Source organism: Lolium perenne, chromosome 6, assembly GCF_019359855.2.
Source record: "Lolium perenne isolate Kyuss_39 chromosome 6, Kyuss_2.0, whole genome shotgun sequence".
NCBI lineage: Eukaryota > Viridiplantae > Streptophyta > Magnoliopsida > Poales > Poaceae > Lolium > Lolium perenne.
Window position 1 is genome coordinate 215239144 of NC_067249.2, and position 19642 is coordinate 215258785.

General features: G+C 43.3%; 1 protein-coding gene across 3 annotated transcripts; it reads left to right on the forward strand.

Moving 5' to 3' along the window:
* The first annotated feature begins 7474 nt into the window (after window positions 1-7474).
* LOC127306086 (uncharacterized) lies at window positions 7475-10032 on the forward strand. 3 transcript variants are annotated; one of them, XM_051336688.2, is made up of 3 exons: window positions 7656-8186; window positions 9023-9129; window positions 9520-9910. In XM_051336688.2, exons 1-3 carry the CDS (start codon window positions 8001-8003, stop codon window positions 9560-9562), a joined length of 336 nt encoding a protein of 111 aa, XP_051192648.2. In that variant the 5' UTR covers window positions 7656-8000; the 3' UTR covers window positions 9563-9910. The 3 variants fall into 3 exon arrangements, 2 of the variants coding, with proteins under 2 accessions (XP_051192648.2, XP_051192647.2); XM_051336687.2 differs by having other exon boundaries at window positions 7658-8186; window positions 9511-9910; XR_007854428.2 differs by having other exon boundaries at window positions 7475-8186; window positions 9001-10032.
* Window positions 10033-19642: the final 9610 nt, after the last annotated feature.

The following is a 19642-nucleotide window of genomic DNA, read 5'->3' on the forward strand; positions in this document are numbered from 1 at the left end:
GCTCTTGAGCTAGACCCCATGGATGCTTACCCAGTGGTGCAGCTGTCCTGACTTGATATATGTTTTATGATCAGTATCTTCTTTGTCGTGGAACTGTGATGTGGAGCTACCTTTCTTATGGTTTCTAGGCTTTTGGTTTCAACATGTATTATGGAGCTTACCTTAGGACTTTCGCATGCGTTTGGCTGTTGACCTGTAATGTTTGTGGTTGGTTGTCTAATCTACTTGGAACAATCACATTGCAAAGGCAAATGTTCCTTTTCTCTTTAATTGTTATTATGACTTATGTGTTATAACCAGGCAAGAATATGCAATCTTGGTTCTCTGACCGATATATATGTACATACAACTTTTGTTCACATAATAACACTTACACGGGAAAAGAGTAGCTTTCTCTGTTGGACAAACACCAAACCACAAAAGGGTAACAACACAATATCCAAACTAGGTACGACACCTGTTGAGCATACATGACTTTTGGCGTAAAATCACGTTAACCAACACTAGAAGCATCTTGTTCTTTGCAAGGTGCTATGCTTATCAGTCTAATCCCAATACACAACCTACTTCAGGTGGCACGATGATGTCAGGTGCAGGTTCACCAGTACCAACTCTCTTGCATCAGTCTCCATTGAAGGTACGCCACCGTGCAATGAGACACCATTAGCAATGCAACTTTGAAGGTGTTCTTATCCTCATATCGGGATCACATAATACAGGTGTCAAGCTTCATGCACTAGCCAACACAATCAAAAGTCCGAACTAGGATCGCTAGGAAAAAAACATGAAGATCCTTTTTCGAATCCCGCGCCGAACATCTTTTTCACTAATTAGGTAAGCTCCTGTGACAAACATATTACAGCAACTCCAGCGGTGGCTCTATATTTTGGCGCGTGGGCTGATCTTTGCGCATGGAGCCGGCAATAGCTTCACCGGAAGCCGCAAAGCGTGGCGACAAATGCAGGGCTGAAAACAACAGATTTTCAGAGGCGCTATAATGCAGCGCCAAAACAGAATATAATGAAAAATAGAGTGCAGTAAAACAGAAGATCAAATAAAGATTAGAAATAGACATAAAATAGGAGAAAATTAGCTTGATAGATACTCCGTAGTTCATATTTTTACAAAGTAGTGCGATAAAACTAAACTAAAACTCGACATCTAACGAGTCAGGTGTCGTGCCCGACACCGGATCCGACGAGAAGAGGTCAATCCAATGGGGGTCGTCCTCGCCAATGGTGGTCGGCCCGGCGAGCTGCGCTTCGATGAAGGCCCGCTTCGTCGCCTTCTCCGCCCTCCGTCGTGCGCGGTCCTCCTTCTTCGCAGCCCGCCTCGTAGCCTTCTCCGCCCTCCGTCTGCGGAAGTGCTCGTTCTCGGCGGCTACGTCCTCGGGGAAGCGGGCCGCCCACTCGCGCGCCGCGCGCTCGTCCCGCTCGGCAATGCGCAAACGGCGCTCCGTCTCGCGGCGGCGGCGCTGTTCCTCCCTGTCTAACGATGTACGGCGGCGGCGCGAGATCCTCGGCCTGCCGGCGCGTCCACACGTCATGGAAATTCATCAACGATCGCGGGCGCCCGAGCTGCCACGCCACCGCGTCGTACGCGCGCGCGGCCACGTGTGCGGGCTCGTAGCTGCCGAGGCCGATGCGCTCGCCGCCGTCACGGATGTCCGCGTAAGCCGTACCTTTGGGGCGCGCGCGGACGCCGCGGTACCCCGTGCCCGAGACGCGGCGATGCGCGAGCTCGACGCGAGACGAGGCATGGCGGCGGCGGAAGCGAGCCGCGGCGGCGATATTAGGCGCAGATGGGCAAATTTCAGCAACCCGTGTCCATCTTTTTTTTGGCAGATTACGCCATGTACCACCTTCCAATTAGAAAATAGTACTGTTCAGCCTTCCCCTGTTGGGCCCAATATTTCACTTTGGGTTGCCAACGTGCCATCTACATGGTAATTGCTATCGGCCTACTTGCTCCATTTGTCGAAGCCCAATAACTACAAATGGGCCTTTCTGCTCATGCAATTTCGGCCCTTTTCTAATGAAACACAGATCCTATGAATGGCAAAAAAAAACGCGAAGATTCTACATAAAAGTTGTTTTTATTTATTTTGAATTATTGGGTTCCAATTTTTGAAACTGCTCATGCCCAATATGAAAATCCTTGATCGCTCCATACCCACATGGATAACGGTATTTTTAATAATTCATAAAGTGGATTTGAAATTTAAAACATATCCTAATAATTCCATGATTTAATCTATCAACTTGCAAGATCTTGGAGCCAAAGAGCTTGTATTAGTCTACAGAATCCTCAACGTTTCAAAGGCGGCAGTGGATCAAAAGAAAAAAGGAAGTAGCCGTAAATTAGGGTAAAAAATAACTCCAAGAAATGAAACTTTTATTGTTCGTAGAGGATGACATGCGGGACCCATGAGCCAAAGCTTACTCAACGTTTCAAAGGCGGCATGAGATCGAAAGAAAAAGGCAAGTGACCAAATATCAGGAGCCAAAAATAATCCAAGAAATGAAACTTATTGTACATAGAGGATGACATGCGGGTCCCATTTTGCAGCAGCGGTTTCAGCGTTTCAAATGCGGTTTGAGATCAAAAGAAAAAGAAAGTAGCCAGAAATTAGGGGGTAAAAAACTCCAAAAAAAAGGAAAGTTTATTGTACATAGAGGATGACATGCGGGTCCCATGAGTCAGCAGCTTACTCAACGTTTCCAAGGCGGCAGGAGATCAAAAGAAAAAGGAAATAGCCAAAAATCAGAGGGTGAAAAAAAATCCAAGAAAAGAAATTTTATAGTACATAGAGGATGAAATGCGGGTCCCATGAGCCAGCAGGTTCCTCAACGTTTTCAAAGGCATTTGGGATCAAAAGAAAAAGGCAAATAGCCGTAAATTAGGGGTAAAAATAAATCCAACAAAGGAAAGGTTTATTGTTCATAGATCTTGACATGTGGGACCCATGAGCCAGCAGCGTCAAGGCAAGTGACCAAAAATCAGGGGTAAAAAAAATCCAAGAAAAGAAACTTTATTATACATAGAGGATGACATGCGGGTCCCATGAGCCAGCACCTTACTCAACGTTTCAGAGGCGGCTTGAGATCGAAAGAAAAAGGAAAGTGACCAAATATCAGGAGCTACAAATAATCCAAGAAAGGAAACTTTTATTGTACATAGAGGTTGCCATATGGGTCCCACTAATACAAGCTCTTTTGCTCCAAGATCTTGCAAGTTGATTGTACATAGAGGATGACATGCGGGGCCCATGTGTCAGCAGCTTACTCAACGTTTCCAAGGCGGCAGTGGATCAAAAGAAAAAGGAAATAGCCAAAATCAGAGGGTGAAAAATAAATCCAACAAAGGAAAGGTTTATTGTTCATGGAGGCTGACATCTGGGACCCACGAGCCAGCTGGCGTCCTCTACGTTTCGAAGGCGACCGGGGATCGAAAGAAAAAAGGCAAATAGCCGTAAATTAGGGGTACAAAATAACTCCAAGAAAGGAAATGTTTATTGTTCATAGAAGGCGACATGTGGGACCCATGAGCCAGCAAAGTCTTCAACGTTTCAAAGGCGGCAGGGGATCAAAGGAAAAAGGAAGTAGCCAGAAATTAGTGGTAAAAAATAACTCCAAGAAAGGAAACTTTTATTGTTCATAGAGGATGACATGCGGGACCCATGCTCCAGCAGCTTCCTCAACGTTTCAAAGGCGGCATGAGATCGAAAGAAAAAGGCAAGTGACCAAATATCAGGACCCGAAAATAATTGAAGAAAGAAATTTTATTGTACATAGAGGATGACATGCGGGACCCATTTAGCAGCAGCGGTCTCAACGTTTCCAAGGCGGCACGGGATCAAAAGAAAAAGGAAGTAGCCAGAAATTAGGGTTCAAAAATAACTCCAAGAAAGGAAACTTTTATTGTTCGTAGAGGATGACATGCGGGACCCATGAGCCAGCAGCTTACTCAACGTTTCAAAGGCGGCATGAGATCGAAAGAAAAAGGCAAGTGACAAAATATCAGGAGACAAAGATAATCCAAGAAAAGAAAACTTTATTGTACATAGAGGATGACATGCGGGTCCCATTTAGCAAGAATGGTCTCAACGTTTCAAATGCGGCTTGAGATCAAAAGAAAAAGAAAGTAGCCAGAAATTAGGGGGTAAAAAAACTCCAAGAAAGGAAAGTTTTATCGATGAGCCAGCAGAGTCCTCAACGTTTCAAAGGCGGCAGGGGATCAAAAGAAAAAAGGAAATAGCCGAAATTCAGAGGGTGAAAAAAAAAACCAAGAAAATGAACTTTTATAGTACATAGATGATGACATGCGGGTCCCATGAGCCAGCAGATTTTTCAACGTTTCAAAGGTGGCATGAGATCGAAAGAAAAAGGCAAGTGACCAAATATCAGGATCCAAAAATAATTCAAGAAAAGAAACTTGATTGTACATAGAGTATGACATGCGAGTCCCATTTAGCAGCAGCGGTATCACCGTTTGAGAGGCGGCAGGGGATCGAAAGAAAAAGGCAAGTGACCAAATATGAGGTGCCAAAAAAATCGAAGAAAAGAAAGTTTTATTGTACATAGAGGATGACATGCGGGTCCCATGAGCCGAGGTTTTTCAACGTTTCAAACGTGGCACGAGATCGAAAGAAAAAGGCAAGTGACCAAATATCAGGAGCCAAAAATAATTCAAGAAAAGAAACTTGATTGTACATAGAGGATGACATGCTGGTCCCATTTAGCAGCAGCGGTATTACCGTTTGAGAGGCTGCACGGGATCGAAAGAAAAATGCAAGTGACCAAATATCAGGAGCCAAAAATAATCTAAGAAAAGAAATTTTACTGTACATAGAGGATGACATGCGGGTCCCATTTTGCAGCAGCGGTCTCAACGTTTCCAAGGCGGCACATGACCAAAAGAAAAATGAAGTAGCCAGAAATCAGGGGGTGAAAAAAATCCAAAAAAAGAACGATTTCAATTGGGCTGCATGTGGACATCTGGGCATTCGAACTATCCTGCTGGGCCTTTTGACTCGTACAATTTCAGCCCACTCCAAAACAGGATAGTTCGGATTTTTCTAAAAAAACAGGAAAGTCCTATGCTTCGCAAAAACAAAAAACAAGGAGATTCAAAGATATAAATTTGTTTATGTAAAAATAAAGATTTAATTTATCCGTTGAAATAGCTCGTGAGCGCAATACACCGTTTATTGTCTCGCAAAATAATCAAGATATCACATGTTTCTTGTACGGGAGGCGACATCGGGGACCCATGAGCCAGCGTCGTTTTAAAGGCGGCAGGGGATGGAAAGAAAAAATAAACCAAAAATCTGTTGGTAAAAAATCCAAGAAAAGAAACATTTTCGTTACGAGAGGATGACATGCGGGACCCATGAGGCGGCATCCTCGGCGTTTATTGTTCATAGAGGCTGACATGTGGGACCCGTGAGCCAGCTGCGGCGTCCTCAACGTTTTAAAGGCGTGGATATCGAAAGAAAAAATAAGCCAAAAATCATTTGGTAAACAATATCCAAGAAAAGAAACATTTACCGTTCTGAGAGGATGACATGCGGGACCCATGAGGCAGTAGCATCCTCAACGATTCTAAGGCGGCAGGGGATCAAAGAAAAAAAAAGGAAATATCCAGAAATTAATTAGGGGTTCAAAAAAAATCCATCAAAGGAAACTTTATTATTCATAGAGGATGACTTGTGGGACCGACCTGCCAACAGCGTCCTCATCGTTTCAAAGGGGGCAGGAGATCAAAAGAAAAAGGCAAATAGCCAGAAATTAGGGGTCAAAAATAACTCCAAGAAAGGAAACTTTTATTGTTCGTAGAGGATGACATGCGGGACCCATGAGCCAGCAGCTTACTCAACGTTTCAAAGGCGGCATGAGATCGAAAGAAAAGGCAAGTGACAAAATATCAGAGCCAAAGATAATCCAAGAAAAGAAACTTTATTGTACATAGAGGATGACATGTGGGTCCCATTTTTGCGGCAGCGGTCTCAATGTTTGTAATGCGGCTTGAGATCAAAAGAAAAAGAAAGTAGCTAGTAATTAGGGGGTGAAAAAAATCCAAGAAAAGAAAGTTGATGGACATAGAGGATGACATGCGGGTCCCTTGAGCCAACAGCTTACTCAACGTTTCAAAGGGAGCAGGGGATCAAAAGAAAAAGGCAAGCCAAAAATCAGAGGGTGAAAAAAAATCCAACAAAGGAAACTTTTATAGCACATAGAGGATGACATGCGGGTCCCATGAGCCAGCAGGTTCCTCAACGTTTCAAACGTGGCATGAGATCGAAAGAAAAAGGCAAGTGACCAAATATGAGGTGCCAAAAAAACTCCAAGAAAAGAAAGTTGATTGCTCATAGAGGATAACATGCGGGTCCCATTTAGCTGCAGCGGTCTCACTGTTTGAGAGGCGGCAGGGGATCGAAAGAAAAAGGCAAGTGACCAAATATCAGGAGCCAAAAATAATTCAAGAAAAGAAAGTTTTATAGTCCATAGAGGATGACATGCGGGTCCCATTTAGCAGCGGTATCACCGTTTGAGAGGCGGCAGGGGATCGAAAGAAAAAGGCAAGTGACCAAATATGAGGTGCCAAAAAAATCCAAGAAAAGAAAGTTTTATAGTCCATAGAGGATGACATGCGGGTCCCATTTAGCAGCAGCGGTATCACCGTTTGAGAGGCGGCAGGGGATCGAAAGAAAAAGGCAAGTGACCAAATATGAGGTGCCAAAAAAAATCCAAGAAAAGAAAGTTTTATAGTACATAGAGGATGACAAGCGGGACCCATGATCCTGCATCGTAAACGGCTCGATCGGAGAGCGTTGAACGAGATGGCGCGATCGAGAAAAAAACAATGCTAGAGAGGCTGCCATCTGGGCCCTACATCCCTGGGCGGTGCGGATTTGCGTTGACTCGGCCGGCGAACCCGAGAATTCGCGATGCACCACGTCCCGGGCCACCATACGCGACGTTTTGGCCGCTTTCATCGGGTTAGGTGGCCTCAAAAACGAGAAAAAAAAGTTTTGACATGCACCACGGAGGGACCAAAAATCGTCGGCCATGGTGCACCAGCAACCACGGCGCGACTTCAACTTCGTCGGCCATGGCAACTTTTCTTGTAGTGCATCGTCACCATGATAAAGAGGGAGTAGTCCACCCCTGGACTATGGGTTTGTGGAAGTAACTTGTGTATCTCTCCTCTCTTTCAGCTTCACTAATTAGCACTGTATGAGCTGTTGAACATGATTACGGTCATCTATGCAATACATTTGTGGTGGATCTTTTTATGAGTTAATATATGTTTGAGATTGCAATAGTTTTGTTTCAGTCGGAAGAAGCCTGGTGACCGGGTGTATACGTGAGCACGCGGTAGATACCACATGATGTGCATTGAGATTCGGTTATGCGGAATGGTTGATGTCCACTTGATTGTGTCTTATCGTTTGTTTGTCCTGTGCTGCAGGGCCCGCCTCACAATTATTGGAAGCGCCTATCGTTACCGAATCTTTGGCGGGCTTTTTTTCGTGCCTGATTGCTTGGCGCCAAGTCGGGAAAAAGTCCGGCTAGCACTGAAGCAGTTAGCGCCAAAGTACTGAAAATTCCATGTAAAACAGCCCCGCTCCGATTCACCCGTGACTACGTGTTCGTATTTCGTAAGCATTTATACTGCCGTCGCCGTCCTCTTCCTCACATCTCCCCATCACCGGCCTCTTCCAAGCCGCTCCCCACCACAAACTTTCTCTCCTCCTCCTCTTGATCCCCACACACCTCGAGTGCGCCTGAAATATAGAGATCAAAGGTGGCAAATTTCTGCGCCGGCGACGAGCTTCTGGGCGACGGAGGCGCTGGATCGGCGAGCACCGGCGCTGGATCGGCGAGAACCGGCGCTGGATCTGCGTCCCCCGCCCGGAAAACGGCACATCGTTCCCCGTCACGCTCATCCCGGGCGACGACATCGGACCCCTCATCCCCGGAGCCGTGCAGCAGGTCATGGAGCTCGCGCCTCTACTTCAAGACCTGGTCACGGGAGACGTGCATCAGGTCATGGAGCTCCACCTCTGGTCTGCCTCAAGGGTGAGGAGGAACAGCGAGATCCGCATGGTGCAAGTGCGCCAGATGCGCCGCGAGGTCGCGCAGCTGCTCGACGGCAACCAGAACAAGACGACGCGAATCAGGGTAATCTCCATGCCCCCCAATCATCCGGCATGTCCATTTCATCCCCATACGCCTTCAGCTTGTGATTGTAGCACAGTTCATCCGATTGGTGATGCTATTGTGTAAATGGGTCGCAGCTGCAACTGAATTTATTGGAAAACCATTACAGCATCCGCTTTCTGCTAGATGAACTGAGTGCAGCTCTGCAATAGGATGTCCTTTGTTCCAAGAATCAGTGTTTCAATTCTTGTTTAGGTTTAGATGGCCTACATATCAGTGTTGTGTTGCCATTTTCGAAAAAACATATCAGTGTTGTATCTTCCAACAATCAGTCTGTGTGATGTCCAATTCTTTCCCTAATTTTGTACCCGATCTCTTCTTCTTTCATTGGTTTCTGTTTGAACTTTGTTATTCATTTGGTAGCGAAAGCTGAAACTGATTTCAGTCTGATGCATAAAGGTATAATTGCTTTTTTATTGAATACTCAATTTTACAATTAGTGTTTCAATTATGTGTCCTTGTCACTGTTTTTGCATTAAGCATTAGCTTGTTTTTAATGGACTAATTGAAGACATGAAAGTATCAAACTGTATTGGGGAGTACCACTATATGATTCATCCATATTCAGTTTAGACATCCATTAGCATGGCCTGAATAAACCTCTCGTCTTTGATCTGTGATATATGCATGGGAATTGTTGTTTATTTACTCATGTCTAGATTTTCCAAGATTTATTATTCAAACTTGTTGACCCTTGTGTATAATTATTCATGTTATTGGGGACTATGAACCTTCATCAACTTCCCGATTTTGATACTGTGCTTTAAACTGAAAGTAACTCACGACGGCTCCTACAGCACCGGAGTAGCGGGAGGACGCCGCTTGCGCATGGGAGCACCGGGACGCCATCAACTTCAAGTTCTTATCAGAGCAGCACGATGACCACCACCACTACCGCGACCAGGTTTCTGTTATTTGCTGATGGAAAATTGTTCCCTTATGTCTTGGCCTAGTTCTGGTTATAGGGAATGAAATTGTTAATGTAATCAAAACTCTCCATTCCATATATGCGCCTAGTACTGCTTCAATTATTTGAATGACAGCTCCAAGCGAGCCATGTGTGTTCTTTAACTTATATCCAACCTGCTAGTGGTGTATCTGTTAATATTTCTCACATATGAAGTGGAAATTTTAGTACTTATGTGAAAGATTAATTCGCTCTCACATCTGAACTAGAAATTTCTTTTACGTTTGTCTGTCCTGACTTGACTGCACTGAACTGAACTTGAAAATCTGCTGCTATTTGCTCTGTCAAAATCTGCTGGCTATTTGCTGCTATTTGCAGGTGCTTCAGGGGGATCAGGGCCAGGTGTTGCTGGGGGGTGGAAGTGGAGTAGTTGGGCGGAGGAGAAGCAGCCGGAGGTGGAGTAGATGCCGAGATCGGGAGCATCCGGGCGAGCAGTTGAACATCGAGGCAGAGCCGGCTCTTGGATGAGCAGCTGCTGGTCGCTGGGCGAAGGGGAAGTAGATCCCACGTGATCTGGCGGAGGATAGGGATGATTGTGCAGTGTGTGCAAGAGTACATCTTGTGACTGCTAACTTGATGGACACGGGGTTCGTCAGACATCGATCTGTTGTACTCTTCAGGTTGACCGGCTGCAACGAAAAAAAAAATCGCAGTAGCTGGATGGGACAGATACCGCGCATATGGACAAAATAAGTGTTATACTGTTTATCTTCTCCAACGTTCTTGCGCACCAAAGGTTTTGCGCTGCTCATGTAGCTCACATGTCCGTCTAGGTTGTAAAATGGTAGTATATGTTATGTTCTGGGTGAAATCATGCATGAATCCAACCGATTTTATGCATGCAATTTGCATCTGCTATAACGTCCGGTGCTATCTAGACACGGATCGTGCTGTGCTGAAAGACACTAAGGATAAGTTAAGTGTGCCGTTGACTACGTTCTTGACGACCGAACTTATCGCCAAAGTAAGCAGTTTTCAATGTCCGCTCTTTGCAACGGTGATTCAAGGCTCCAATACCTGCTATCACCCCGGAGCAACCACGTTAATTTATGGTGGTGAAAGATTGCATGTTTGGAATTGTTAGCTGCCTGCAATGGCGAGTAATGGCTGCACTATGGTTAGGATAGTGAAAGAAGAAAAAAAAAGTCTGAAGGAAGTGCGACACACCAGAATTTAAATTCGAAATGTAGGGTCCAATCCGGTGGGTCCCGTCATTTGAATTCAAAATAGTGGGGCCTTAAGTGTTTTGGGTCCCACAAATTTGAATTCCGAAGTGTAGGGTCCATTGGAATTTTTTTTAACCTGGCCCACTTTTTTGAATTCAAATAAGTGGGTCCTACGCGTTTTGGGAGGGATGTTAGGGCTGATGGACTTTGTTTAGCCAACAATGGTTCTAACAGGGAATCATTAGGTGTGCCACGTGTCAAGCAACGGACGCGTGCTCACGTATACACCCGGTCACAGAATCCACTCTCTCAGTTATGAAAGTAGATGCATATTATGTACCCCGTTCTTGTTTACTTGTTCTGATCAAACTTGTGTATGAGGGTGTGTGAGGGGGAACGTATGCATTAGATGGAGTATGAGGAGTGGCTAGTGCGGTGAAAGTGACAGAAATTCCGCGATCCACTCGGGTGTTTACCTTACTTTGTTACCTCACTAGGGATAAAGAGAATACCACGCTACTGATATCCCACAAGTATAGGAGATCGTGTGTAGCCTTTTCGATAAGTAAGAGTGTTGAACCGAACGAGGAGCTAAATGTAGGATAAATGTTCTCTCAAGTTCTATCAACCACTGATACAACTCTACGCACACTAAACATTTGCATTATCTAGAAAATAAAACTAGAGCAACAATATGCGTACTAGAGATAGCTATGCATGAAAATAAATAACAAGAAAGTAAAGTAAGTTGTTGCAGTAACAAAATACACTAAACTAACAGAATGGTAATTGTGGTGGCTTTATTTGTCCAACTTTAATTAGCGAATAAATCGGATTCACTGTCTTCGATGCAGTTTTCTGTGTGGGAGGGACTAAATATACATGCTCTTCACTACCTGAAATTACAAGTACTATATGATTAGATAGTTAGCAAGCATCCGCAAATACTAACAATGCATTAAGGTTTCCCCAACCATAGCCTTAAGTTAATGGTCCTCTTACTCTCATACGTGCAATGTTCCGGTTCACGTCCTCAGGTTTCTGTCACTCCCGCGGAACTTCCCCTTCCTCCTACACATACTACAAACCCTATGATGTTTAATCGATGCGCGCACAAATATAATGGATACCAAAGGACTGTACCATATCAACATACAACTCTAATGAACCAAAGACATTCAACCAAGCAATCAAAAGACAAATAAACTACACAAACATGACATAGAGCACATGATTATAACTTATAGCATCAAACACCATGTTTACATAGGACGGTACAGAGGTGTGTGGGAGAATGAACCATTGTATACAAGCAGGAGTTGGTGATGGAGATGGTGGTGAAGACGATTAAGGGGTCAGCGAGAGGTGCAGGGCGGCGGCGACGCGGGGAGCTCCTTCCCTGCCGCCAGCATCATGGGGGAGCGCCACCCCTTAGCCCCCTTCCTTCATGGCTTATTGGGAGCCCTACCCCATGGAGATGGGATCCATGGGGGAGGCAAAAACATGGCTTTTGGCGGCTGTAATTCGTGGGTGGAGGTGTCCCCCACGAGTTAGGTTTCCTCCCTTTATATAGCTTCTCGGATTTCCGTCACCCCATCTAGGGTTGCAGTAAATCGGGCTTTTTTCGGCCGTCCGGACTCGGAATCAGTTAAATTTTATGTCTAGTTCCTCGCGAAATTTCCAACAACTTTGTAGTTGGGGAGTTTTCCGTTTGACACCATCTTCAAAAAAAGTTCTGGGACAGATTACTGGAAAGTCCCGATTTGATTCCAACAAGGTTTCCTCTTGTATTCTTGGTAATTCCTACACATCAAAGTGTAAAACAAGAACATTGTGCACTTTTGCACCTATTAGTAGGTTACTCCAAATAAATCATAAACTTTATATAAAACAAGTGTCAAAAGAGATTGGAGATGAGAGACTCCCCTTGCAGAAATCCACTTTCTCCCCGGCAACGGCGCCAAAAAACAATTTGTTGGCGTGCAGTTGACGTGGGAGTTAGAAATCTCTCTGATGTAACTTTCCTTATGGTCCCCGGCAACGGCGCCAGAAAACAAGCTTGATGGCGTGTACTCGACGTATGCAGACACGCTGTTGGGTGATAACCCACAAGTATAGGGGATCGCAACAGTCTTCGAGGGTAGTATAACCCAAATTTATTGATTCGACACAAGGGGAGGTAAAGAATACTTATAAGGCTTAACAACTGAGTTGTCAATTCAGCTGCACCTGGAAAAGCACTAGCAACAGGGGTGATGTGAAAGTAGCAGTAATATGAGAGCAATAGTAATAGTAACACAGCAGCAGTAATAGCAATATGAGAGCAATGGCACGAGAAGATAGTTGATACTACTTCCAATGACATGTAGAACAAGTATATTATGATGAGAGATGGACCGGGGTTCCCAGCAATCTACACTAGTGGTAACTCTCCAATAAGTGACAAGTGTTGGGTGAACAAATTACAGTTGGGCAATTGATAGGATTGATAAGGCATTAAGAAAGAACATCAATTCATTAATCATGTAGGCATGTTTTCCGTATATAGTCGTACGTGCTCGCAATGAGAAACTTGCACAACATCTTTTGTCCTACCAGCCGGTGGCAGCCGGGCCTCAAGGGAAACTACTGGATATTAAGGTACTCCTTTTAATAGAGTACCGGAGCAAAGCATTAACACACCGTGAAAACATGTGATCCTCACATCACTACCATCCCCTCCGGTTGTCCCGATTTCTGTCACTTCGGGGCCATTGGTTCCGGACAGTGACATGTGCATACAACTTGTAGATACAATCTAAGCAATAAGTATAGAGCTCAAATCTAAGATCATGGCACTCGGGCCCTAGTGACAATCATTAAGCATAACAAGATTGTAGCAACAATAACTTCACAAACTTTATAGATAGACTAATCATAATGTATCATCCATCGGATCCCAACAAACACAACACCGATTACATCAGATGAATCTCAATCATGTAAGGCAGCTCATGAGATCATTGTATTGAAGTACATGGGGGAGAGTATACCGACATAGCTATCGCTAGAACCCGTAGTCCATGGGGGAACTACTCACGGAGCATGATGGAGGCGGTGGCGTTGATGGAGATGGCTTCCGGGCACTTCCCGTCCCAAGAGGGTGCCGGGACGAGTTCTGTCCCCGAATTGGAGTTTCGCGATGGCGGCGGCGCCCTGGAGTCTTTCTGAGTTTCGTCAATTGGTGATGCGTTTTTAGGTCGAAAGGGATTATATAGGCGAAGAGAGGCGCGGGGGGCACACAGGGCGCCACACCCTAGGCCGGCGCGGCCTAGGCCTGGCCCGCGCCGCCATGTGGTGTGGTGGCCCCCCGGCCCCTCTCCGACTCTTCTTCGGTGTTCTGGAGCCTTCCGGAGAAAATCGGAGGTTTGGCGTTGATTTCGTCCAAGTCCGAGAATATTGCCCGAACAGCCTTTCGGAACCAAAAACGCAGAAAACAGAGGAGGCACTGTGGCATCTTGTTAATAGGTTAGTTCCAGAAAACGCATAAAAACATCATAAAGTGCAAGCAAAACATGTAAGTATTGTCATAAAACAAGCATGGAACGACAGAAATTATGGATACGTCGGAGGCGTATCAGCATCCCCAAGCTTAGTTCCTGCTCGTCCCGAGCAGGTAAACGATAAAAAGAATAATTTCTGTAGTGACATGCTACTTACATAACCTTGATCATACTATTACAAAGCATATGAAATGAATGAAGTGACTCAAGGCAATGATCTATAGTTGCTAACAAGTAGATAACATATAGTAAAACTTTTCATGAAGAGTACTTTCAAGACAAGCATCAAAATTCTTGCATAAGAGTTAACTCATAAGGCAATAAATTCAAAGTAAAGGCATCGAAGCAACACAAAGGAAGATATAAGTTTCAGCGGATGCTTTCAACTTTCAACATGCATATCCCATGGATATTGTCAACACAAAGTAATATGATGAATGCAAATATGCAAGTATGTAAGAATCAATGCACAGTTGATACAAGTGTTTGCTTCTAAGGTGGGAGGAATTAGGTAACTGACTCAACATAAAAGTAAAAGAATGGCCCTTCAGAGAGGAAAGCATCGATTGCTATATTTGTGCTAGAGCTTTGGTTTTGAAAACATAAAGAGAGCATAAAAAAGTAAAATTTTGAGAGGTGTTTGTTGTTGTCAACGAATGGTAATGGGTACACTAACTACCTCGCCAACCGGACTTTCAAGAGCGGCTCCCATGAATTTTTATTTTTGGGTGGCACTCCTTCCAACCTTTCTTTCACAAACCATGGCTAACCGAATCCTCGGGTGCCTGCCAACAATCTCATACCATGAAGGAGTGCCTTTTTATTTTAGTTTTATTATGATGATGACACTCCCCCCAACCTTTGCTTACACAAGCCATGGCTAACCGAATCCTTCGGGTGCCTTCCAACAATCACATACCATGGAGGAGTGTCTATTTGAGTTAATTAATTCGGGATCGGGAATCCCATTGCCAGCTCTTTTTGCAAAATTATTGGATAAGCGGATGTGCCACTAGTCCATATGAGAGTCCGTCAAAAGTAAATGACAAGGTTGAAAGCTAAACACCACATACTTCCTCATGAGCTATAAAACATTAACACAAATTGAGAAGCATTTTGAATTATTTAAAGGTAGCACTCAAGCAATTTACTTTGGAATGGCAGGAAATACCACATAGTAGGTAGGTATGGTGGACACAATTGGCATAGTGGTTGGCTCAAGGATTTTGGATGCATGAGAAGTATTCCCTCTCGATACAAGGCTTAGGCTAGCAAGGTTGTTTGAAGCAAACACAAGTATGAACCGTTACAGCAAAACTTACATAAGAACATATCGCAAGCATTATAATACTCTACACTGTCTTCCTTGTTGCTCAAACACTTTTACCAGAAAATATCTAGACCTTAAGAGAGATCAATTATGCAAACCAATTTTAACAAGCTTTACGGTAGTTCTCCACTAATAGGTTTAAACTACATGCAAAAACTTATGATCCACTTGAGAGCTCAAAACAATTGCCAAGTGTCAAATTATCCAAGACATATGAGGCATTTTCCTTTTCCAACCAAATAAAGATAAGTATTGTAGCTTCCAACTTTTATCATTGAACATTAAAAGTAAAATGAAGAACAAGTGTTCATATGAAAAAGCGGAGCGTGTATCTCTCCCAATCAAGGATTGCTAGGATCCGATCTTATTCAAACACAAACAAAACGAAAATAAACACACAGACGCTCCAAGTAAAGCACATATGATGTGACTGAATAAAAATATAGTTTCATTTGAGGAACCTGATAAGTTGATGAAGAAGGGGATGCCTTGGGCATCCCCAAGCTTAGACGCTTGAGTCTTCTTGAAATATGCAGGGATGAACCACGGGGGCATCCCCAAGCTTAGACTTTTCACTCTTCTTGATCATATATCATCCTCCTCTCTTGACCCTTGAAAACTTCCTTCACAACAAACTTCTCATAAACTTCATTAGAGGGGTTAGTACTCAAAAAAATTGAATCCACCTTGGTCCTGTAGTGGCACATTGCAAGAACTCAATAAAACATTAGCTACAGCTCTCTACGTCTAGAAAACCTCGCTTAAAGTCCACAAGAGACAATGCAAAAAACAGAGACAGAATCTGCCAAAACAGAACAGCCAGTAAAGACGAATTTTAATAAAATACTTCCGTTGCTCAAATCAGAAAACTCAAAACTAATGAAAGTTGCGTACATATCTGAGGATCACTCACGTAAATTGGCATAATTTTCTGAGTTACCTACAGAGAATTTTGCCCAGATTCGTGACAGCAAAGAAATCTGTTTCTGCGCAGAAATCCAAATCTAGTATCGACCTTCGATTAGAGGCTTCACTTGGCACAACAAAACACAAAACTAAGATAAGGAGAGGTTGCTACAGTAGTAAACAACTTCCAAGACACAAATATAAAATAAAGTACTGTAGCAAAATAACACATGGGTTATCTCCCAAGAAGTTGCTTTCTTTATAGCCATTAAGATGGGCTCAGCAGTTTTAATGATGCACTCGCAAGAAATAGTATTTGAAGCAAAAGAGAGCATCAAGAAGCAATTTCAAAACACATTTAAGTCTAACATGCTTCCTATGAAAAGGAATCTTGTAAATAAACAAGTTCATGAAAAGCAAAGTGACAAGCATAGGAGGATAGAACAAGTGTAATTTCAACAATTTTAGCATATAGAGAGGTGTATTAGTACCATGAAAATTTCTACTACCATATTTTCCTCTCTCATAATAATTCTCAGTAGCTTCATGAATAAACTCAACAATATAACTATCACATGCAGCATACTTTCCATGATTTCCAAACACATAATTTTTATCAAGTTCAAGAATAGTGGAATTAAAACTTTCAAACTTACTTTTATTAATAATATAACAAGGTAGTTGATCAATCTCAAGAGATATGGGACTTATAGAATAAGTCAAGAACTCTCCAACCCCATTTTCATTAGTAGTACAATTAATAGTATCAAGTAACATAGGACCATCATCTAGAGCTTTATCATAAACATTTGCTAAGCAAAATTCTTTAGTACCATGCATTTCGACATCAGGCACAAACAAAGCATTATCATAAGATTTATCAAAGTAGCATGGATTATCATATATAACAGTAGCATAATTATTCTCACAAGTTTTACTCGTAGGTACTATTTCAAGAGAATCCACAGGAACATAACATTCAACCTCTTCCGGTAAGCATGGAGGACAATCAAATAGTGTAAGAGATGAAGAGTTACTCTCATTAGAAGGTTGGCATGGGTAGCTAATCCATTCTTCCCCCTTTTGTTCGTCGCTCTCCTCTTCTTTTTCATCCAATGAGCTTTCAAGTTCATCAATTTTCTCCTCTTTTTCATCCAATGCGCTTTCAGGTTCATCAGTTTCTTCTTCCACCGGTTCCTGCAAATTGTGAGTGCATTCTTGTGCATTAATGTGTCTCTCTTTATAATCAAGGATATAAGGATTCCTACTGTAGCATTCTATGCAAGAATTAAGGATAGTAGAGACATAATCTTTAAGGTCCTTACAAATAGCACAAGTTTCATAATTCTCAACCATGAAGGATTCTATCTCGGAGGCTCCCATAAATAAGACAAATTGTTCTACCTCTTCGAACCCATAATGAATATAGCAATTCCGATTATAGCTCTTAATAAAATATTCCTCACTAAAGCCACATTGAAATTTAAGATGTTTATCCTGTTGAGAGCAACAGTTTATATCATGGCGTCTAAGCAAGATTCTAGCAATTGTATTTAATTTTTCTATCATAGCACTCATTATTTTACCAGTTCTTGATTCTCTATAACAATTATAACATTCCATAAGCTCCAAGTAGGTTGTAGGTTCTCCCATAACAGCAGTTTTTAATTTTTTGGTTTTTCAAATTTTTATGGATTTTTGGGTATATGAGGCAAATAAAACAAGACAAAAATAAACTAAGCAAAAGTAAACTAAGCAAAATAATACTAGACAGAAATAAACTAAGCACAAGTAAACTAGGAAAAAGTAAACTAAGCAAAACGAAATAAAATAAAACAGAGAGAGAGGTAGAGTGTACTCCCCAGGTGAACTTATGAGTAGAGCTATGCCTCCCCGGCAACGGCGCCAGAAAATAGTCTTGATAACCCACAAGTATAGGGGATCGCAACAGTCTTCGAGGGTAGTATAACCCAAATTTATTGATTCGACACAAGGGGAGGTAAAGAATACTTATAAGCCTTAACAACTGAGTTGTCAATTCAAATTTGCACTGAAAAGCACTAGCAACAGGGGTGATGTGAAAGTAGCAGTAATATGAGAGCAATAGTAACAGTAACACGGCAGCGATATAGCAATATGAGAGCAATGGCACGAGAAGATAGTTGATACTACTTCCAATGACATGTAGAACAAGTATATTATGATGAGAGATGGACCGGGGTTCCCAGCGATCTACACTAGTGGTAACTCTCCAATAAGTGACAAGTGTTGGGTGAACAAATTACAGTTGGGCAATTGATAGGATTGATAAGGCATTAAGAAAGAACATCAATTCATTAATCATGTAGGCATGTTTTCCGTATATAGTCGTACGTGCTCACAATGAGAAACTTGCACAACATCTTTTGTCCTACCAGCCGGTGGCAGCCGGGCCTCAAGGGAAACTACTGGATATTAAGGTACTCCTTTTAATAGAGTACCGGAGCAAAGCATTAACACACCGTGAAAACATGTGATCCTCACATCACTACCATCCCCTCCGGTTGTCCCGATTTCTGTCACTTCGGGGCCATTGGTTCCGGACAGTGACATGTGCATACAACTTGTAGATACAATCTAAGCAATAAGTATAGAGCTCAAATCTAAGATCATGGCACTCGGGCCCTAGTGACAAGCATTAAGCGTAACAAGATTGCAGCAACAATAACTTCACAAACTTTATAGATAGACTAATCATAATGTATCATCCATCGGATCCCAACAAACACAACACCGATTACATCAGATGAATCTCAATCATGTAAGGCAGCTCATGAGATCATTGTATTGAAGTACATGGGGGAGAGTATACCGACATAGCTACTGCTAGAACCCGTAGTCCATGGGGGAACTACTCACGGAGCATGATGGAGGCGGTGGCGTTGATGGAGATGGCTTCCGGGGGCACTTCCCCGTCCCGGCAGGGTGCCGGGACAGAGTTCTGTCCCCCGAATTGGAGTTTCGCGATGGCGGCGGCGCCCCTGGAGTCTTTCTGGAGTTTCGTCAATTGGTGATGCGTTTTTAGGTCGAAAGGGATTATATAGGCGAAGAGGCGGCACAGGGGGGCACCTGGGGGCGCCACACCCTAGGCCGGCGCGGCCTAGGCCTGGCCCGCGCCGCCATGTGGTGTGGTGGCCCCCTGGCCCCTCTCCGACTCTTCTTCGGTGTTCTGGAGCCTTCCGGAGAAAATAGGAGGTTTGGCGTTGATTTCGTCCAATTCCGAGAATATTGCCCGAACAGCCTTTCTGGAACCAAAAACAGCAGAAAACAGGAACTGGCACTGTGGCATCTTGTTAATAGGTTAGTTCCGGAAAACGCATAAAAACATCATAAAGTGCAAGCAAAACATGTAAGTATTGTCATAAAACAAGCATGGAACAACAGAAATTATGGATACGTCGGAGGCGTATCATTGGGTAATCCCAAGAGGAAGGTGTGATGAGCACAGCAGCAAGTTTTTCCTCAGT

Coding starts and splice junctions, on each gene's coding strand:
- LOC127306086 (XM_051336687.2), top strand. CDS start 8,001: ATGGAGCTCGCGCCTCTACTTCAAGACCTGGTCACGGGAGACGTGCAT. Junction 8,187..9,022: donor ACAAGACGACGCGAATCAGG/GTAATCTCCATG, acceptor CGGCTCCTACAG/CACCGGAGTAGCGGGAGGAC. Junction 9,130..9,510: donor ACCACCACTACCGCGACCAG/GTTTCTGTTATT, acceptor TGCTATTTGCAG/GTGCTTCAGGGGGATCAGGG.